The 23,374-nt window shown below is 35.7% G+C and overlaps 1 protein-coding gene across 2 annotated transcripts in view; it reads right to left on the bottom strand.

Annotated features, from left to right (window-relative positions):
• Positions 1-3,671: 3,671 nt before the first annotated feature.
• The window catches only part of LOC140519350 (liver carboxylesterase 1-like), a 77,237-nt gene continuing 57,534 nt past the window's right edge, over positions 3,672-23,374 (bottom strand). Inside the window, exon 14 of one of the 2 annotated variants that reach the window (XM_072632257.1) lies at positions 3,672-4,358. In XM_072632257.1, coding sequence (XP_072488358.1) covers positions 4,337-4,358 — 22 coding nt within the window. In that variant the 3' untranslated portion in view covers positions 3,672-4,336. Of the gene's footprint in view, positions 4,359-14,985; positions 15,487-23,374 lie in introns of those variants that run through there. The other variant, XM_072632256.1, reaches the window with a different exon arrangement.

Raw genomic sequence — 23,374 nt, forward strand, 5'->3', positions numbered from 1 at the left:
AAATTATTTATCAGTCAAAAGCAACCTAGTCATCAGGGAAGGTTTATCACATGTGGGTGAAAATGGAGCACAGTCCACTGCAGGCCATTCCAGCATAGACTGTATCACCAAGGTAATGTTAACAGCACTGGTGGTGACTATGAATATGCCAGTGTAATTCTCAATCACAAAGTATAACAGACTCTCCATACAGAAGGTAGAAGAAAAACATTTATTTAGGCACCAGAAAGACAAATTCCAAAACCAGAAAGCTAAATCCATCACAGTGACTAAGAAGTTAATAAACATGATCACTGCAAGGGTCAAAGCCATTTGCAAACCTCTCCCCTCTGCTGGGGCCTCCTCACAAGCAAACAAACACTCATAAGCCTGAGCCTTGCCAAGCCTTCCTGTCTGCCTGTGTCCTCTCCCCTCTGTCCTGATCATGCTCACTCTCTTCCTCCTGGTCCTGCTCCACCTTTCTTATTCAGCCTCCTCAGCATGCTCTTCTCACCACACGTTTCTTAGGCCTCCAGGTGATTCAAGTAGGTCACATGGGTCTATTAATGAATGCAAAAAAATTTTTCCATTCAAATTTCTACTATACAGACCCAGCCCCAGGAAACCAGGAGCAGGTCTTGGGAGCCACTGACTCATCAGTGACAGCAGTGGGTTCCAGAACTCTCAACCCACAGATGATAAGGGAGTCAAACAACTGGTCAGAAGGAAATTGTTTGGATATAGGGATCTCTTTACTAGCACTGAATCTAGACTCTATGGTTTGCCCATACTTGGATGCAAATCAAAATACTGGGTGGCAGTCTCAGGTTGAGGAGGAACACTAGCACAGCAGAACTTATGTTGAGAGTGGAGGAGGGAACCATCCTCATATTTCCAGGGCAGAAAAAAGTGACTGTGTTTGCTAACATATCTGAGAGTAGTGGACACATAAGTCACAGTCAGGATAACAAAATTTAGCAGTTTCTACCTTAAAGGATCAGAGGGCTTGGGATATGATATTCCTAAGGGCAAAGGAGGTAGGATTATAACCAAGAATTATCTACCCAGCAAAACCAAGTAAAATCCTGATAGGGAAAAAATGGATATTCAATCAAATAAGACTTTCAAGAAGTCTTGATGAAAAGACCAGAGTTGAACAGAAAATTTCACTTTCAAATACAAGACTCAAGAGAAACATAAAAAAGGTAAAAAGAATAGGGAAATCATAAGGAACTTAATAAGTTTAAACTATTTACATTCCTACATGAGAAGATGATATTTATAACTCATAAGAACTTATTATTAGGGCATTTGAAAGGAGTATATATAGAGAGAGTACACAAGTGGGAGTTGAATATGAAAAGATATCTAAAACATAAAATTAAAGGATTAGAGAGGAATGTACTTGGAGAAAGGGAAAGAAAGAAGTAGAATAGGGTAACTTATCTCACATAAAAGAGACAAGAGAAAGTTTTTACACTGGAGGGGGAGAAGGGAAGGCAAGGGAAAATGAATGAACCTTACTCTCATCAGACATGGATCAAAGAGGTAATAACATATTCACTCAATTGGGTATAGAAATCTATCTTACCCTATAGGAAATTAGGAGAGGAAAGTGGTAAAAGAAGGGGTGATGTAATAGAAGAGATGGCAGATTTGGGGGAAGGACAGTGTATTGGGAATTTAAATTTGAAAATCTTTCCCATTGATTAATAGGCCCATTAATTCACGTGGAGCCTGTGGTAGGAAGATTTTGCTTAATGGGTGGAACAGGAAGAGGCAGAGTTAGAGCAGAACTGAGAGGAAGTTAGTCTTGAGAGCAGTCAGAACTAGAAAGCATGCAGGTTCCTGGCTAGTGTGGGTGATTTTGTGATTGTGAGTTTTTTAAAGAGATCTTGCTTATGATGAGTATAATGGACCAAGCCTAGTGGGGGGAAGGCTTGGAGATGGTGTTGTTCTCTGCATTGTTATTGTGCATAGATTTTTGTTGCTGTGATGGATTTGGGTATGCATAAATGCTTTAGTTCTGCCTTCCATGGGGAGCATCTGTGGTATTTTACAATTCTGAATTACTCCACCATATCCACGACTACCCTCGACACTGTGAAATTCACATTGATGCTACAGACAGTCAGAAGCAAAACATTTTTGAAGAGAGACAGCATGAAAGGAAAGAGAGAATAGAATAAAGCAGGGGAATAGGATGGAGAGAGATACAGTTAGCAATAGTAACAGTGAAAACAACTTGAAGCAAGTTTATCTGATAAAGGCCTCTTTTCTCAAACATATTGAGAACTGAGTCAAATTTACAAAAAAAAAAGCCATTCATCAATTAATAAATAATAAAAAGATAAGAAAAGTTTTCTGACAAAGTAATAAAAGTTATCTATAGCCATGTAAAAAATGCTGTACCTTCTTATTGATTGTAGAAATACCAATTCAAACAATTCTGAGATACTACTTCATATGTATTAGATTGACTAATGGGACAGAAAAAGGTAAAAGACAAATGTTTTATAGATTGTGGGAAAATTAGATATCAATTCACCGTTAGTGGAGTTGTGAACTGATTCCATCATTCTGTAAAGAAATTTGGAACTTTCCCCAAAGGGCTACAAAACAATGTACACCCTTTGACCTGGCAATAACACTACCAGGTCTGTATTCCCAAAGAGTTTTAAAAGAAAGAAAGAAGAGGGGCTTATACATACAAAATTATTTACAGCAACTCTTTTATAGTGGCAAAGAATTGAAAATTGAGGAGATACTCATCCAGAGGGGAATGGGTAAACAAATTGTAGTAAGTGATTATGATGGAATAATATTGTGATATAAAAAAAGATGAACAAGATTCTTTTAGAAAAAGCTAGAAAGATTTACATGAGGTGATGCAAAATGAAATGTACTGTGTGCAAAATAACAATATTATAAGATGATCTGTTGTGAATGACTTAATTATTTTCAGCAATGCAATGATCCAAGAACTTTGAAATATAATATAACAAAATGTAATGAAAAAATGTTATCCATTCTTAGAGAAAGAACTAATAATGTCTGAGTACAGGCTGAAGCATCCTTTTTTTGCTTTATTTTTCTTGAGGGTTTTTTTTTGGAGGTCTGTTGTCTTTCATAACCTGACTGATTTGGAAATATTTTACATGACTACATATGTATAATCTATATTGAATTGTTGCCTTCTCAGTGGGGTGGGTTTGGGGGGAAGAAGTGAGAGAATTTGGAACTCAGACTTTTAAAAAGAAATATTAAAATTATTTTAAATGTAACTGGGGAAAATAAAATACTAAGTAAATATTTTTTTCTTTTTTATAATACTTCATTTTTTACCAATTACATGTAAAAACAATTTTAACATTCTTTTTTCAAATTTTGAGTCCTTAAACATCAGCTTCCCCCACTTACATGACCAAACTGAACTGTTTCCAAGGCTTGGTAATTTATGGAGGTTTGTATTTTTTAAAATTAATTAATTAATTAGTTAATTTTTTAATGTTATACAATAATTACCAAAAAGCTTAGATTTTTACCCCCTAACCTGCCCCCTACTGCCCCCCTCCCTCCCCTAGATGCCATACAATTCTATATAGGATCTACATATACTTTCCTATTGAATACATTTTCACTGTAGTCATGCTGTGTAGACGAACTAAAATAAATGGAAGAAATCATATAACAAATCAAAACATAATACACACACACACATATACAAACATGATATGCTACATTCTGCAAATGAATTCCATAGTTCTTTCTCTGGAAGGCGTTTTGTCTTAGAAAACCACTGGAAATTACTTTTTTTTAAGCTCTTGCATTATTACGAAGTTCCAAGTCTACCAGAAAAAACTCTTGCACACTGTGGTCATTGCTGTGCACAAAGTTCTCCTGGTTCCGTTCCTTTCTCTCAGCATCAGGTCATATAAGTCCTTCCAGGCCTCTCTGAAGTCTTCTTGTTCATCATTTCTTATGGCACAATAGTACTCCATTACATTCATATACCACAACTTATTTAGCCATTCCCCAATTGATGGACATTCCCTTGATTTCCAGCTTTTGGCAACTACAAAGAGTGCTGCTATAAATATTTTTGTGCGTGTGGGATCCTTTCACATTTTTATGATCTCTTGGGGATACAGTCCTAGTAGCAATATTGCTGGGTCAAAGGGTATGCATATTTTTTTAGCCCTTTGGGTATAGTTCCAAACAGCTCTCCAGAATGGTTGGATGAGCTCACAGCTCCACCAACAATGAATTAGTGTTCCAACTCTCCCACATCCTCTCCAACATTTATCATTTTCTTGTTCTGTCATGCTTGCCAATCTTGTAGGTGTGATGTGGTATCTCAGGCTTCTTTTGATTTGCATCTGTTTAATCAAAAGTGATTTCAAAAATTTTTTAAAAATTTTTAAAGAAGAATTCAATATCAAAACATAAAAAATTAAGCCTGAAAAAATGAACAAAGCAGTACAGAACCTGACCATAAATAGTTAATCTAGTGACACAGAAGGTGAAGATATAAATACAGAAGTCAGTGTCCTGGCAACATCAATAACTTTCAAATTAAAATGCAGATTGTACACATGCCCAACAGGAATACCTAGGAGAGTTTTAAGTTAAAAACGATTTTTAAAAAAATCAAAAGGAATGGTAGAGGAAAATTTGGAGAAAAATAAGAACTATTCAAGAAAAATAGCAAAAAATAATCTACAATTTGGTAAAAGAGATACAAAAATACAGAAAAAATTGTTCCTTAAAATTTAAAATATACAAGTGAAAGCTAATGATTCCTTGAAATATCATTAAAAATGAAACAGACAAAAAACTGAAAAGTTAGAAGAAAATGTAAAATGACCTGGAAAAAACAAGTGACATGAAAAATAGATTGAAGAAAAAAATTTAAAAATCATTGTACTATTTGAATGCCATGAAAACAACAAAAAGGAGCTTCAGCATCACATTTCAAAAAATGATAAAGCTGCCCAGATGTCTTAAAATCAGTGGACAAAGTAGAAATAAAAAGAATCGACAGGTCAGCTCCTTAAAGAAATCCCAAAGTGGTTATAATCCCATGATTATGGATATAATCTGGAAATCATCAATTAAGAAAAATATACCGAAAGGTTCCAGGAAGAAATGTCAAAAATCATGGGGCCAGATTCAGGGTCACAAAATATTTAGCAACAACCACAGTAAAGAAATAGAATGCTTGCAATACAATATTCTTCTTGACAAGGAAGCTAGGATTACAATCAAGAATCACCTATTCAGCAAAAGTGAATGTAGTTCTACAGGAGAAAATGGACATGTGATGGACTAAAGAATGCTCCTGATGAAAAGACCAGTGCTGAATAGAAAATTTGCCATTCAAACCCAAGACTCAAGAGAAGCATAAAAAGGTAAATATTAGTGAGAAATCATAACGGACTAAAGATTAAACTATTTATATTCCTTTATGGGAAGAACATACATGTAACCTCAGAATTTTGTCATCACTAGAGCTGGTAGAGGAAGTCTACTTAAACAGAAGGTCTAATTCTATTATGCTGAGACGATATCAAAAGATGATCTAGAGAGTGATAAAGAGGAAAACTTTAGAAGCAGGGGAAAGAGACAGAAAATCAGGGAAATTATCTTACATAAATAGGGTGCACAAGGAAAGTTCATACAATGGAGGAAAAAATAGGGGGAGTGGGAAACACTTAAACAATTGTATTGGTTTAGGGAGGGCATCATATACATAAACCTTGGAAGTTTCTTTGCCCCATTTATCTTCTTCATCTCATACCTAAGCTACCAAATTCAATTTCATCTTTACTATATCTCTCATTACTCCCATCCTTATTGCCAACACTCTCATACAAGTGCTCTTTAACACTAGCCAAGACTGTTACAATAGCCTACTTTTTGTCTTGCCTCTTTACTCAACTTCAATACATTGATTATATCAATCTATACAAAAATCTACAATAGATATAATTTATCCTCAAAGTCAACCTGAAATTTCTTAGCCTGGCATTCAAGGTACTCCACTATCTGGTGTCATCCCAATTTTCCAACCTGATTTCAACTTTGCTTTAGCTAAGTTAGATGCTTCTCTTTGGCCTGAACTCATACTCTTGTAGCTCTGGTCTTTCTTTGCACAATGCTCACTGAATGAAATGCACAATATAGGGGAAAGGGTGCTGGATTTATCATCAAAGGACACAAGTTTAAATTTTGGCTTGGCTACTTAGTTGCTTTGTGACCATGGGAAAGATACTTACCTTCTATGGACCTCAGTAATTTTAGCTTTAAATTGAAGTGTTAACCATAGATGACCCCATTAAATTCCTTTTCAACTCTAAATCCAAGATACTATACTTTTCCCCAAACTGCTCCCTTTTACCCATTATATGTCCATACTATAAAACCAAACTCAACCACTGACTCCTGTCTATTCTGTCTCATTTTTTTCTAGTTTTACACCTCTTTGATTCACCAATCACTGTTTTATGTACCCCATGAGTTTGAGGAGTTTATTTATGCATTATTTTTATGTACCCCTTATAGAGTTCAAGTTCTATGAGAGGAGGGCCCAAGCCTTTCAAACTCCAACTCTGATATTCACTTTAGTTGTGTAGTGAGGAAGAAAATAATGTGATGCATGAAGAAAAGTCTAAGTTTGAATTCTGGCTGTATTACAACCTCTGTGATATTTACTAAGTCATTCAATCTCTTAGGACTTCACTATTTTCATCTTAAAAATTAAGCAGTTGAGATAAATGGCCTCTGAGATTCTTCTAGGACTAGATTTATGATTCCAATGCTTTCCATGCAGGAAGATTTTGTACACAAGAAAAATTTTTTAACAAAGAACTACCTTTTCATAACATTGCTTTTAAATGCCTTCTTTTCTCTGACTCACTCACCATTTTGTATATCCCTTCGTCAATTCCGGCCCAGATTATTATAGTATCCTTTTGGTGGTCTCCTGGATTCATACCTTTCAATCCTACTCTAATCTTTTCACTCAGCATGCAAATTGAACTTCCCAAAGTAGACTTCTGACCAGGTTAGCTGCCCCATTCCCAATCCCCATTCAATAAATTCCAGCATCCATTTCTCTCTCTCTCTCTCTCTCTCTCTCTCTCTCTCTCTCTCTCTCTCTCTCTCTCTCTTTTTTTTAAAGAGCATTTTGTTTTTTTCCCAAATTAAAAATCAAGATAATTTTTGGCATTTATTTTTACAAGATTTTGAGTTCCAAAGTTTTCTTCCTTCTTCCCCTCCCCTACTCTCAAAATTGTACGCAGTTTGATGTAGTATACATACACACACATATACACACATATACATATATATGTATATACACACATATATGCACGTACATACATGTATATATGTATATACATATACATACACTTATATATACATATATGTATGTATATGCACACTATCATGTAAAACATTTCCATATTGATCACACTTTTGGGAGAAGAAAAAGACAAAGGTAAAAAAAACACATAAAAAGAATAAAGTGAAAAAAAATATGCTTCAGGCTTCATTCAGATTCTAACAGTTCTTTATCTGGACATGGATAGTATTTTTCTTAGAGAGATCTTTGTATTTGTCTTAGATCACTGTGTCATGAAGAAAAACTGAGTCATTCATAGTTGATCATCACATGATGTTGCTGACACTGTGTAATGTTTTTCTGGTTCTACTCATCTCACTTTGCATCAGTTTGTACAAGTCTTTCCAGGTTTTCCTTGATTCTGTGTGTGTTTCCAGGCCTCAAGTGTATTTCTTGTGAGTTACATATTGTAGGATACTGGTTTTTGATCCATTCTGCTACACTTTTCTGTTTTATGGGAGAGTTCACTCCATTCATATTTAACATTATGATTATTACTTGTGTAATGTCTTCCATCCTATTCTTTCTCCTGTTTGTTCTCTCTCTCCTTTCACCTTTTCCCACATCACCAAATTTTGCTTTCATCTACCTCCTCACCTGATCTGTCCTCCCTTCTGTCAGTTCCCTCCTCAAACTTTATGTAATCTCCTGCCCTCCTACTTCCTTTTTGGGTAATATAGATTTCTATATTTATCTGCTTATGTGTATTATTCCCTCTTTGAAATAATACTGATGAAAGTAAGATTCAAACACTACCTTTCACATCCCCTCATCTTCCCTTCCACTACAATAGGTCTTTCTCACCTCTTTATTTGAGATAATTTATGCCATTCTACTTGTCCCTTCCTTCTATAACCAGTATGCTCCTCTTTCTCGTCCCTAATTTTTTTATGTCATTTCCTCAAATGCACCTGATACCCATAATTTCTGTCTATATTTATTCCTTCTCTCTCTGTGGCCACCCAGCACCGAGAGGAACAGATCCGAGTGAGCTTCAGGGATGGAATCTCCAACAGCAGCACAGGTACCTCAACCCACAGGTCCTAAAGGTCAATGAGGGGATCTCTTCGGCTGGCTGAGAGGGGACCAGAGTGTCCACATAACTCAGGCCCCCTCAGGAGGCAGTGGCAGAGGCAGCAGCAGACAGGGGCTCCCAAAGCAAGCAGGAGGCTGCATCCATTGTTGAAGGTCTCTTCGTAAACCTCCTGAGGGAACTGAGCCCTGTGTGGTGGCCCTACCCCCACCTGAGAAGCTGAACTTAATTGCACACTGAATAGCAGTTCCACCTCCACCAAAAACCCCTAAGGCTTGGGAGCAGCTCACTTGAAACTTAGCCCCCAAGTGTTGGCTGGGCAGAAAGTGGGTGTGGAGAGGAAACTCAGAAGTTATGTAACTGGCTGGGAAAATGCCCTAAAAAGGGAAAAAAATAAAACCATAGAAGGTTACTTTCTTAGGGAACAGGTTTCTCCACCCATCCTTTCAGATGAGGAAGAATAAGGCATACTGTCAGAGGAAGTCGAGGCCTCTGCCTCCAAAGAGAACTTAAACTGGGCTCAGGCAATAGAAGACCTTAAAAAGCAAGTTAGCAGCTTACTAAAAGAGAACCAAAAAATGCTGAGTAAAATAACAGCTTTAAAAAGAAGCTAACTCAATTGGAAAAAGAGGTCCAAAAAGCCAATGAGGAGAAGGAGGTTTTAAAAAGCAGAAGCAGCCAAATGGAGGAGAAGGTTCAAAAGCTCACTGAACAAAGTAACTTGTTGAAAGAGAGAATTGAGTTCAGGGAAACCAATGACTATAAGTTAAACCCAGAAGTTATTAAACAAAACCAAAAATTTGAAAAAATAGAATATAATGAGAAGCAACTCATTGGTAAAACAACTGACCTGGAAAATAGATCCAGGAGAAATAATTTAAAAACTATTGGAGTACCTGAAAGTCATGATCAAAAAAGAGCCTAGACATTATCTTCCATGAAACTATCAAGGAAAACTGCCCTGATGTCCTAGAATCAGAGGGCATAATGGATATTGAAAGAATTCATCGATCTCCTCCTGAAAGAAACCCAAGCAGAGATTCTCCTAGGAATATTGTGACCAAATTTCAGAGTTCCCACATCAAGGACAAAATACTGCAAGCAGCTAGAAAGAAACAATTTGAGTACTGTGGAAATACAATCAGGATGACACAGGATCTAGCAGCTTCAACATTAAGGGATTGAAATTCTTGGAGTGGGATATTTCAGAAGTCAAAGGAACTGGGACTGAAGGCAAGAATCACCTACCCAGCAAATCTGAATATAATATTTCAAGGGAAAAAATGGTCAGTCAGTGATATAGTCGAATTTCAAGACTTCATGTTGAGGAAAGGACCAGATCTATATTTAAAACTTTGACTTCCCAAGACAAGAATCAAGAGAAGCATGAAAAGGTAAACAGAAAAGAAAAATCATAAAAGACTCTCTAAAGCTGAATTGTTTACATTACTACATGGAAAAAAATATTTTTAACTCATGAATCTTTTATCAGTATTTGAGTAGTTGGAGAGATTGTACATACACACACACAAACACATGCACATAGATAGATAGAGAGTACAGGGTGTGTTATATCAGAAGAGATGATATTCACATACACACACACACACACACAAATAAAATAAAATAAAAATTAAGGGGTGAAGGAGGAAAATTCCGGGAAGAGAAAGGGAGTAATGAAATGGGGCAGGCTATAACTCATAAAAGAGATAAGAAAAATCTTATTCAATAGAGGAGATAAGGGAGAAGAGGGAGGGGATAAAGCTACTCTCCCCACATGTGCCTGAAGGAAGGAATAATACGCTCAATAAATTTGATATGAAAATTTATATCACACCACAGGAAAGTAGGAGAGGAGTCAACAAGTGGAGCGAAGGGAATGGCAGAAGGGAGGGCAAATGGGAGAAGGGAGTCACTAGAAATAAACACTTTCGAGAAAGGACAAGGTCAATTGTACAGGGGGAAAATAAGGGGGATAAGGTAGGTTAGAGGGCAATATAATTAGTATTATACAACATGATTACTATGGAAGTCTTTTGCAAAACACCACATGTTTAGTCTGTATTGAATTGCTTCCCTTCTTAGTGGGGCTGGGGAGGGAGCAGGGTAGGTAGAGAAGTTGGAATTCAAAGTAGTAGAAATGAATGTTGAGAATTTTTACTGCATATAACTGGGAAATAAAAATTACAGGGATAGGGGTATGGAAATTCACCTTGCCCTGCACGAAAAGAGAGAAGATAAGGATAGTACAGGGGTGAGGTGTGATGGAGGGGAGGGTACATTTAGGGAAGGAGTAATCAGAATGCAAGGTATTAGGAAGTGGGGGGAAGAGGGTGATGGGGAGAAAAATTGGTCATGTTACAAAGTGATGTAAAAGCAATTAGTATTAAAACAATAGACTGAATCAGTTACTGAGAATAAATCAATGACATCCTTAGTTTGGAGAAAAGAATTTCAGTCTAAATTTCCTAGAGGAAGGTAACCTTGGGTAAAATTTGACATTGATGGAAAAGTCAAGGTTTTAATGCTAAATTTGATTTTATGATTGCCATTTAATCAGAAGTAGAACATGTATAGAAAGGCATGTAAGCCACTTAAGACTTGCCTCGAAAGATGTTCCTTAGCCAAAGTAAAACTATAATTATATTTGAAACATGGTTATTGGAACTTGCTGTTTTTAGACGCTAAGGGACTATTAAATGACTGTTATCCTGAGTCTAACTCCAGGTATGGGTAGCAAGAAAGGCTATCTGAGCCTCCATTCCATGATGCCAGTAAGCTGATGAGATGTTGGTACAAAATGCATAGGTGATCTCAAGGGAAGGGTGGGAGAGCAGCTGTTCAACATGGGCTGAGGTGGGATTCTCCGGACTCAATTTCCCCACTGACTCTGGCAGACTTTAAGCCTGACTGAATGCAAGTGGATAATCTAATCTTGCCTGGAATTGACATGAAGTTGGGGAGATATTGTTTCCCTGCAATGTCCCTACTATTGGTGACAATTTCCTATATTCAAAAGGTTTGTAAGCTTAATACCAGATCTATTCAATTATAGATTATGAGTAGGGGAACATCCGAGGTTGTCTAAAATTAAGCTATTAGGCATAGGTCTTTAGACCAACAACAATAAATTAGAGTCCTTTAATTCTTAGTACTACTGTGGAGACAATTAGGTGAAGAGCTTGTGAAGTTAGCAACATAAATATTATTTGTGTTTCAGTTGGCAAATATTTAAAGAAAAAATTGCTTTTGTGGTTCATATTGTAAATGCTTTAAAAATAATATCACCTGACCAAAAATCTGAATTGCTTTATCTGTTATAAACTATATTAAAAATAAATAAAAGAAAAAAGAATGCATGAAAGTCCTCTGTTTCTGAAAGACCATTTTTTCCCTTGAAGTGATGTACTCAGTTTTACTGGGTGGGTGATTCTTGGTTTTAAACCAAGCCCCTTTGACTTCTGGAATATCATATTCCAAGCTCTTTGATCCCTTAATATAGAAGCTGCAAGATCCTATGTTATCTTGATTGTATTTCCACAACATTTGAATTTTTTTTTTTTTCTGGTTGCTTGCAGTATTTTCTCCTGGACCTGGAAAGTCTGGAATTTGTCTACAATATTCTTAGCAGCTTTTCTTTTCAGTTCTCTTTCAGGAAGTGATCAGTGGATTCCTTCAAGATTTCTTTTACTCTCTGTTTCCAGAATATTAGGGCAATTTTTCTTGATAATTTCATGAAAGATGATGTGTAGGTTCTTTTTTTTTTTTATCATGGCTTTCAGGTAGTCCCGTAATTTGTAAATTGTCTCTCCTGGATCTGTTTTCTAAGTCAGTTGTTTTTCCAATGAGATATTTCTCATTGTCTTCTATTTTTTCATTCTTTTGGTTTTCTTTTGTAATTTCTTGGTTTCTCATAAAGGCATTAGCTTCCATCTGCTCCATTCTAACTTTTAAAGAACTATTTTCTTCAATGAGCTTTTGAATCTCCTTTTCCATTTGACTAATTTTGCTTTTTAAAGCATTCTTCTCCTCATTGGCTTTTTGGATCTCTTTTGCCATTTGAGTTAGTCTATTTTTAAAGGTCTTAATTTCTTCAGCATTTTGGGGGTCTCATTTAGCAAGCTGTTGACTCACTTTTCATGATTTTCTTGCATTGCTCTCATTTCTCTTCCCAGTTTTTCCTCCACCTCTCTTACTTGATTTTCAAAATCCTTTTTGAGCTCTTTCATGACCTGAGACCATTGCATATTTATTTTGGAGGTTTTTGGACGCAGAATCCTTGACTTTTAGGTCTTTCTCTGATGATATGTGTTGTTCTTCCTCATCTGAAAGGATGGAAGAAAATTCCTGCTCGCCAAGAAAGCAACCTTTTCTTGTCTTTTACTTTTCCCCTTTTTGGGGGCATTTTCTCAGCCAGTTACTTAATTTTTAAGTTCTTTGTCAAGAGGAGGGTATACTCTGGGGACTTGTAAGTTCTCAGTTCCTCCAAGGTGGCACAATCCAGGGAAAGGAGTAAACTCCTCCTCACCCCAGGGCCACCGCTCAGAGTTGAGATCCCAATCAGCAGGTCAATTCCCTTAGGGTCTTCAGGCCAGGGTTACACAATGGAAGTTACAGCTTCCTGCGGCTGGGGCTAGAGCACTGGGCTCTCTTCTCACCCAAGTGAAAGAGCTTTCTCACTGAACTTTGAAGCTCTCTTTGGCATTTGTGAGTTGAGGAATCTGGGATATGTAGCTGCTTCTGGTGGCAGCTTGAAGCCTGCTCCAATCCTGTCCTTCCCAAAGAGCGACCAATGCTGGGCTGTGCTTGACTTGATGCTGGGTGTTACAGACCTTTCCTGTTGGCCTTCCATGCTTCCTTGGGTTGGAAATCCCTTTTGCTCTGTCCCTCTGTGACTTCTGCTGCTCTAGAATTTGTTTAGAATCACTTTTTACAAATATTTTCTGGGCTGTGGGAGGAGAGCTTTCAGAGGTTCGTTCTTCTACTCTGTCACCTTGGCCCTGTCCCAGTCTACTGTACTTTTTAAGGAGTTGTTTCCTTCAGTGGATTTTTGTATCTCTTTTTCCACTTTGCTAATTTTACCTTTCTAATTATCTTTTCCCAAGCTATTGGGAATAGCTTTTATTCCAAAATTCTCTTTTGTCATAGTTCTCTTCCATAATTCTCATTTCTTTTCCTAGTTCTTTTTTTTTTCTACCTCTCATATGATTTCTAAGTTCCCTTTTGAGTTCTTTTCTAAGTTGTATCTGGGCATGAGACCACTTCCTATTTTTTCTTTGAGGTTTTGCCTATAGGTGTTTCAACATTGTTGTTCTTCTTTAAATTGGTGTCTTCATCTTCTTTGTCACCATAATAACTTTGTATATTCAGCTGCTTTTCTTGCTGATTTTTACTCATTTTTTTAAAACATTTTTTAAAAATATTTGAACTCTGATCCCTGGATGGATTGGGAACTATCTCAGGCTTCTTGTTCCAGTTGTATATAGGCCCTGACTGTTTACCAGATGCTGCACTGGTGTTGCCTTGAGGCTCACAAGATTGCCCTTATGTCTGGTGCTGTGCTTAAGGGGTCTCTTGGGGGGTAGCTGGTGCTGTTGGAGGTTTTAGGGACTGGCAGTTTACCTGATACTAACCCAGTGTCCTAGTGCTTGTGTGTGGTATGTACTGATGCTAATGGGGGTATTTCTGCACTTCCTTGTGAATACAATGAATCATGTAGCAGTTTGGTTTCTGGTGGTTGCCTGTTTGCCTGGGGATATTCTAAAGAATGTGGAGGTTCTTAGAGTTGGAGTCTGCCTGTTTCCCTGGTTATGTTGAGACTTATGTGGGTCCTGGTGCTAGTGTTTTCCTGCTCCATTTTACTGGAACTCAGAATCTACTGCTAACTATCTGTGATGGGACTTGCTGCTGGCTTGATGGGAAGTTCTAGGTTTTCTTTTTCTTTCTCATTTCATTGCCTTGTTCTTTTGGTTCTCTTCTTTCACTTTATCTAATCTTTTCATTCTAGTCTCTCTTCTTTTCTTTTATCTTCTGCTTCTGTTTTTCCTAGTTTTCTTGGATGTCTCAACCTGAATTTGAACTAGTACATTTTTTAGATTTTTGTGGGGAAAGTATGGTGGACCTGCAAGACTATAGTTCTTCCTACAGTTTCACCATTGTGACTTTTTTCCCCAATCAACAACATGTATTTTTATTCACTATATTGAGTGCTGTGGGAAAATGTGTTGTTTGAAAAGTCAGGTTTTCCATGGAGAGGACTTTCAGAAGATGAGAGAGAGAAATATATTACAGGAAGATGTAAGAGGTCCTTGGCATTTCTGTTGTGATTGTGATCAAATGGGATGCCCTGCTCTTGTCAGTAAACAAAAAGATGATGGAAAGTAAAGCTTCTTAGATGCAACTTGCAAAATTTCAATCTGTAGAGTACACTCCAACCCAAAATCCCTAAATGTAGAATGTTGTAGAATAAGTTACAATAATTCAAGTTACAAGTAATTCAAATATAAGGGCTAAGAGTGGGTTCAAAGATTTGTATATTTATTCCCATAAGTAAGACTAAAAACTGGAATAGGAAGTAATAAATATTTGTTTTTAATTAGAATATAGTCATACAATCCAAGTCAATCCCACATATAGAAATCAACTGATTCTTTGAAGTACTATGAATAGAAGGAAATCCTACAGAATCCTCATGGCCTCATATCAAAGCTTCAGTCCTTCACCTATATTCCAAATGTGCTAATAAATGGCTGATTTGCATCTTTTTCTGACTCTGAACTGCCCCATTCATCTCTATATTGAGGTACAACTCTCTCATGATCAGAGTTCTAAATACTAATGCCAAAGAAAAAAGAGATTTCTTGTGAAGGAGAGCCAACATATCCATACAGCTCATAATTCAGTATGCTCTATCTTCATTTCAGCTGATTTCTTTGTTAACAGTTCAGTCAAAAATGTTATCTCCTTTTCCTTCCGTCTCTTAGCTGCATTGGGGATGATGTTAATGTTGAGGTACTCTTCATCTTGATCATATATAGGCCATTTTAGTAGCCCTTCACCATTTGGGTTTCTGGAAATATAAGCAAGATTTTCTTTTAAATGATGATCCTTTAATCACAGCTGGTGGTAGGGGTTAACAAAAAAGAAGAGGGGAGCTGAGGAACACATTAAATATGCAGAGACAAATTCCCCAATATTTGGACAATATTAAATTTTCCCCTTCTAAAAACCTGTTCAATACCTCATACAATTAAATAAACCAGTTAACATTAAAACAATTATTTTTATCAGTAAAAACAAAACAAAACAAAATCATTTAAATGGTAAAGATAAAAAAAAATTATAAACGAAAAATTCAGTAACCTAGTGTTTGGTGAATACATGATAAATTACGTGGGGGAGAATCCAATTTTTGATAGTGCAAAGGGATAGAGATGGGTCAATTTTGTTCCTTCTCATACCCTTACCTCAGATAATTCAAGTAAAAGCTGTAATGACCAATGAAAAAATGTTAAAGCATTAATAAAGTGATGACACTTAGTAACCCCTTTTCAAAGAAGGGACAACTGTCTCTGGTTGAATTGGAAGTGGCAGTCATTGGCCAGGTAAAAATTGGAAGTGCTTTTAGGGTCATTAAAAGGCTAGGTGGCCAATTTTGCAGTCCTTCGAGAAAAATTCAAACTTTGAAAGAAAATCACTGAAGGGGATTTCTCTTTCCTTCCTCCCAGTGGACATTTTTTAGCAGAAGATTTATTTGCCCAGAAAAAGAAATATTTGCATTAGTTATAAAGTCACCTCAAGATGTGAGGAGATATACAATCTTTAGACAAACATAGATACAGAAAGACAGTCAATCAAGTGCAGACCAAAAAAAAAGTAATGTGGTCCATGGACTCAAGAATAAGCAAGTTCTGGCTGCAGACCATTGGACCTCAGTCTAGCAACATACCTGGAAGAAATATGGAGTTTAAGGTGAAAGTTTAGTGATGATTTCAAACAAGAGAAAGTATATTGAAAAATGGCAGTAGTAATATAAGTAGCTGTGACCCTATGTACTACCTTCATGTGTACACCACTACTACTGAGCTCTGAATATGTGTCTGCCTTTAATATAGATGTCATATATTTCTGTAAGAGACTGTTTGAGGTCTATGGGAGTAATACCATCATGGTAAGTACCTGCCTTTGCTAAAAGCTAATTTTGATTACTGGCTAAATATTAATGGTAAATATACTGATGCGAACTGATAAATGGTGATTTTTATGATTATGTAAATTTTATGATTTCAGAGAGGATATCCCAAAATAATAAGTGAGTAGTCCAGAGAATTTCTACATCTTTCATTATTTACCTCAGCAAGCTCAAAATTATTGCACGTAAGCATTTTTTAAAATACTATTAAAGTTAGAAGATATTCTTTTGTAGATATAGCTAAGAGGTAAACCAAACAATGAATAGAAATAATTACAAAAGAGACTTTTAATTACATGAACTTGTTATCAATCTTTAAACATTTTATCATGCTTTTGCATGAACAATGTAACCAGGATACAGCTAGGATAATAAAACAAAGATATGACTAGGATGATACAACTTGCATAATATGGGAAGTATTACATGAAAGGGGACAATCTTTGCATCACTATTTCTAGTAAGTGTTTGAAATCCAAACTATGCAAATGTGGAATACTACAAGTCATCCTACCATAGAAAAGTAGTAATAAAAATATGAACAGTCCCCAAAAGAAACTGCAATTAACATCTATATCAAAGTGCTCTAAACAGCTACTTATAAAAAAAAAATAAAAGAAGATGGTGAAATTGTAGGAAGAACTATAGTCTTGCAGGTCCACCATACTTTCTCCACAAAAATCTAAAAAATGTACTGTTTCAAATTCAGGTTGAGAAAGCCAAGAAAAAAAATCAGTTGCTTTTATTTTGTTCAGTCATCTCCAACTATTCATGACTTTTAAAAACATATTGTCCATAGGTTTTTTCTTAGAAAACATACTGGAGTGCCTTGCCATTTCTTTCTCACTGGATTAAGGCAAAGATAGGTTAAATGTTTTGTCCAGGGTCACATAGCTAGTAAAAGTCTGAGCCTGGGTTTGAATTCAGGTCTTCCTGACCAAGCCCAGTGATCTATCTGCTAAGCTACCTAGCTGTCTGAGGCTGATTTTGAATTCAGGTTTCCCTGACTCCTGGCTCAGTGCTCTTCCCATTGAACCATTTAGTCACAGGGAATCATTTTCCCATCCCCAGGTAGCATAGGGAGACAGAAAGATTGTCAGATATGGGGTCAGGATATCCATGGATATATCCAGGATCCTAATAGACATAAAGTACCATGACCCAAGGGAAAGGGGCCAATACCAAGCATTAAGGCATGAAGTTTCTGGACAGCAAGAGTTTCCAGGTGATCTTTGAACTGGTGCAGGGTACAGAAGCAGGGACCATCTGGATGCTTGTCACCTGCTACGCAGTTCCAGACCACAGGCCAAGGTGGAAAAAAATAAAGAACTTTCCCTAGGGGTGGAAGAGAGAAACTTTATGGGTTTTATCTGTGTATTCTGAGAAATAAGTTTAGAATCAAATAGTAGCTATATGACTGTCATTCCAGTTTTAGCTTCTAAGCCAGTCTGAAACATACAGCAAAAATAACCGGAATCTTAGATCAAAGAGAAATCTGCAGTTCAATTATTCTGAACTTGCAGTACTTCCAGGTGGCTGATTCCAGCAGTAGTCTAATGAAATTTCCAAATATGGATAAGCTGACATACCCTAACCTGGGTCAGAATTTGTAGAGCTTGTGGGAATTCAGTGAGCAGCCACCACCTTGATCACATCACTGTAGGGGACCTACAAGTCTCCTCTGCTTAAACTATGAAAACAGCAAAAGGACACAAGGGTAGAAGCTCAGCTCAGGCATCTACTCCCCCAATAACCCCCACATATACACATCAAAACTGTGTAGATTCAATTCTAATATAAAATCAAAGTCAAGAAGTAGGTTGGAAGAGGCATCAAACAACAACACCAAGAAAATAATACCACCATAAAGAACTATTATGGTAACAAAACTGAAGAATATGACCCCATACCATCTATAAATAACGACTCAGAGTAAAACAACCTGGGCATAAGTATGACAATAATTCCCAGAGGTGATAAAGCAAGAGTTTAAAACATGAAAAAATTGTAAAAATCAATTAAGAGAGGCAAAAGAGAAAAAATATAAACATAAGAAAGCCATGGAACAAAAATATTGAAAGAGAATTATCATCCTGGTAAAAATAATGCAAAAACTTTCCCAAGAAAATTGCTCCCTGAAAAATAAAATTTTCAAAATAGAAGGTAATACCTACATGAAATATCAAGAAATATTTTTAAAAGTCAGGAAAACCTGAAAAATTAAAGAGAATGTGAAGTATCTCTTAGAAAAACCATCTGATCAGAGAAAACATATTGATGAGAAAAATTAAGAATCATTTGACTACCTACAGGCCATAGCAAAAAAAAAAAAAGCATTGATATCATATTTGAAGAAATAATAAGAATGTTTAGATCTTTTATAACCTGAGGGCCAAATAGAAACTGAATGAATATAGCAATCACATCCTTGAAGAATTCCCTAAATGAAAACTTCCAAGAATACCAAAGTCAAAATCCAGAAAGGCTACATCAAAGAAAGAAGACAGCAAGCAACCCAAAAGAAAGAATTTAAGCACTGAGGAGCCTCTGTCAGAATCACAGATAGTTTAGCACCCACAAGGAGAAGCAAAGAACCTGGAATATGATATTCCAGAAGACAAAAGATCAAGGCTTATAATCAAGAATAACTTACCAGGCTAAACTGAATATAATATTCCAACAGTGAGATGGACCATTCATGGCATAATATTTGTAAAGTTTTTAAAGCATTGCCTGGCATATATGTAAATGCTAGTTTTCTTTCCTTTCTTCTATGAAATAGAGGACTTTTAAGCATTTCTGGTGACCAATACAAGAGCAAAGCAGAAAATCTGGCAAACAAGCAAGTCAAGAGAAGCATAAGAAGGTAAGCATGAGCAAGTATACATAAAGGACTAAATGTGTTTAAATAATTTATAGTTTATACATTCCTATGTGAGGAGATTATATATGTACCCCTTTGGAATTCCATCATCATGATGGGTCATAGAGAGAATCTAAATAGACAGAAGACTGGGAAGTGATTCTATTATGTTTTGATGGTCTTAAAAGAAAAATAGAAAGGGACGCAAAGATAAATACATAAATAAATAAAGAAGAATATTATCTCACATATAAAAATTTATACAAGGAAGACAGATTGAGGGAATGAATGACTGGCAATCTCATATGAATCGGTCAAAGGACGGCAAAATATATATATGTATATATATATATACACACACTTGGGTACATAAATTAATGTTATCCAACAAGGAAACAGGAGGGAAATTGGTTATGGAGAAAGTGAAAGGCTGGGAAGAACAGGCAGGATAAATTAAGGAAGGGTTTAATGCGAAGCAAAAGAATCTTGTAAAGTGGGACTGGGAAACAAACAAGAAAAAGTATCAGTGAACAAGATGGAAAGAAGTACATAATTAAAAATCATTACAATTAATGTGATATGGGATTGACTCTTTAATAAAATGGAGTAGAACAGCAGTATGGATTAGAAAAAAGAGTTTAATAATATATTGTTTACAACAAATATACTTGAAACAGAATGATACACACAGACTTTAAACAAGAGATTGGTGCAATATTAATTACGCTTCAACTTCAGTAAAAATAAAAGTAGAGTTTGCAGTCATGATCTTATATACAACACCAATACATACATACATACATACCTAATGTAAAAAACATAGGAAATCTATATTTAGCTGAAAAGTACCACAGACAACAAATTAATATCAATGCTAAAATATATTCACTAAACTATATTCACATTCAAATAAATTCCTTAAAGAAAAGTTAAGTGAATTACAGATAGAAGATGATTGCAAAACTGTTCAGGTAGAAAACTGAATTCATCCTGTTCAAGCTTGGACTATCTAATCAAAAATAGACAAAAAAATAAATAAAGGACCTGAATAAAATTTTAAGAAATTTAGTTAACTGTAAAGAAACACAAGCACTTCATGAACACAATTATAAAAGACTTTACAGAAAGCTATCTATATAACTAAGGAAATATTAACTGATCATGGGCAGAGTGAGTCAGTATAATAAAAATATCAATACCACCTAAATTAATTCATTTATTCATACCATACCAATCAAATTACCAATGAACTACTTTAGAGAGCTAGAAAAACTGGTGAAATTTGTGTGAAAATATAAGGGGTCAAATATCAAAAGAACTCATGGGGAGAAAATGTGGGAAGAAAAGAGGCCTAGTGATAACAGATCTCAAACTGTATTGCAAAGCAATAGTGATCAAAGTAAGCTGATATTTGTGTGTTTGTCCTTCGTTTCCAAAGACCATCCCATCAGAGAAATAATGACATGACTCGCACTTGACTTTCTTTTGAGTGAGGGAGGGCTGTGCAGCTCACCAGCCTCACTTCTCCTCCAGAACCATCTGAATCCAGTGACAAGAGATATTCATCAGAATGACTGGAGATAACCCAGGATGAGGTAATTGCGGTTAAGTGACTTGCCCCACTTCACCCAGCTAGTGAGTATCAAGTATGTGAGGTGAGATTTGAACTCAGGTCCTCCTGACTCCTACACTGGTGTTCTATCCACTCCACCACCTAGTTGATACCAAGTTGATATTAATTAATAGGTTGAAAGGTGACTCACTGGAAAAGATTAGGTACACAACATAAAGAAAAAAATAAGTGAGATAGCCTTGTGTTTCATAAAAGCAAAGTTCCCAGATATTGGGTTAAGAACTCACTATTTTAAGAAAACTGCCGGGAAAAGTTGAAAGTAGTCTAACAGAAATTAGATATAGAAAAGTATCTTACAACACATATCAAGACAAAAACGCAAATGAGTAAATAATTTAGACATAAAGAATAATGTAATTAATGAATTAGAGGAAGCTAAAAGAAAATAATTGTCAAATTTATGCATAAAGAAAAAGTTCTTGACCAAACACAAGATGCAGAAGTTCACATGTAATGAAATGGATAATTTTGATGAAATAGAATATAAAATGTTTTTTGCAAAAATAAAATCAATGAAGCTAAAATCCTAAGAGAATCAAGAAATTGAGGGGAAAATCTTTGCACTAACTTTCTCTGATAAAGGTCTCTCTAAGTCAAATTTTTAAGTGCTATTTTTCAATTGATAAGTGGTCAAAGGATATGAAGAGGCATTTTTCAGAAGAAGAAATCCAGTCATATAAAAAAATGTTGTAAATCACCAGTGATTGGAGAAATACTAATTAAAGTCACTAACAGATATTACCTCATACCTATCAGATTGGCTAAGATGACAAAAAAGGAAAGCCATAAATTCCGGGAGAATGGGGAGGTTGAGTATAACTAATGCTCTAGAACTATGTATTGGTCCAATCACTCTAGAAAGCAATCTGGAAAAATACTGAATAAGTCATGATATTGTTCTTTAACCAATGATAACACAGTAGCTGTGTGTGTTGAATGAACAATAACATTATAAAGTCAACATCCCAAATATGTTTTTTAAAGAAGAAAACTATCCATTTGCATAAAAATCTGTATAGCAGCTCTTTTCATGGTAGCAAAAAATTTGAAACTGAATAAGTGCCCTAAATAGAGGAACTGTGAAACAAGTTAGAGTATACGAATGTGATGAAATAATACTAATAAGAAATGCTGAGAACATGTTCAAAAAAGCCTGAGAAGACACATATGAATGGATACAAAATAAACTGAAGAAAGCCTGGAGAAAAATGTATATAATAATAATAATACTATAAAGACAAAAAACTTTGAAAGACTTGGAATCACAAGAACCAATCGTAATTCCAGAGAATGCATGCTGAAAGATGCAACCCACCTCCAAGTAAAGAGGTGATGAAGTCATACTGCAAACTGGGGCATAATTTTTGGGGATATGGTTAATGGACGATTTTGTTTTACTCAGTTCTACATGTTGTAATGAGTTTGAGGTTTTTTACTTTCTCCATGTGTAGGAGGGAAAAGGTGAAAAAGAGAAAAGTGGGAACTAAAATTAGAAAGAATTGAAAAAGAGAAATACCATCAAGTAACTCAAATATTTCATCTGATACCCAGAAAACTCCAAAGATGACAAAAGATGAAAATGGTCCATGCTGGACTAATCAAAGTTGTGGAAGGATAGCCAAACTAGCTCACCATTGATCAAATAATGAATTAGTCCATCCGTTCTGGAAACACAAATAACAAGAGTTAAATGTCCATTTGCTTTGACTTGGAGACCTTATTCTTAGGCATATGCCCCAAGAAGGTCAATGACAAACATCAGTGCATACATCAAAATATTCGTAGAAACATTTTTGTCATAGAAAAGGCCTGGAGGAAAGTTCATATTTTGAAATCAATTGGAGAATAGCTGGAAATGTTTAATACTTGAATGGAATGGAATAGTAATTAATGATAAGAAATAAAAATATGACAAATGCAAGTAAAATAAGAAGACATGAATTTATGCAAAATTATATACATAATAACTTCAACAATGTAAATGAAAAGAATATTGACCATATGAACAATATGAAACTGAGTCTTTAGGCCAAAGACGAGATGAGAATATATCTCTCCCTTCTTTGTAGAAGTAAGGGAACATGGGTATGAAATTCTGTATCTTATGTCAGATATGGTTAATATGTTGACTAGATTTACTTAAAATATTTCCCCTTCTCTTTGATTCTTTGTTATAAAGGAAGGTATTTGGAAGAGAGAAGAAGGAGGGATAAATTGGGAAACATAGATGATGTAAAAACACAATGTATCAATATATTTTTAAAAATCTT

The sequence above is a fragment of the Notamacropus eugenii genome, chromosome 1 (genome assembly GCF_028372415.1).
Source record: "Notamacropus eugenii isolate mMacEug1 chromosome 1, mMacEug1.pri_v2, whole genome shotgun sequence".
Classification (NCBI taxonomy): domain Eukaryota; kingdom Metazoa; phylum Chordata; class Mammalia; order Diprotodontia; family Macropodidae; genus Notamacropus; species Notamacropus eugenii.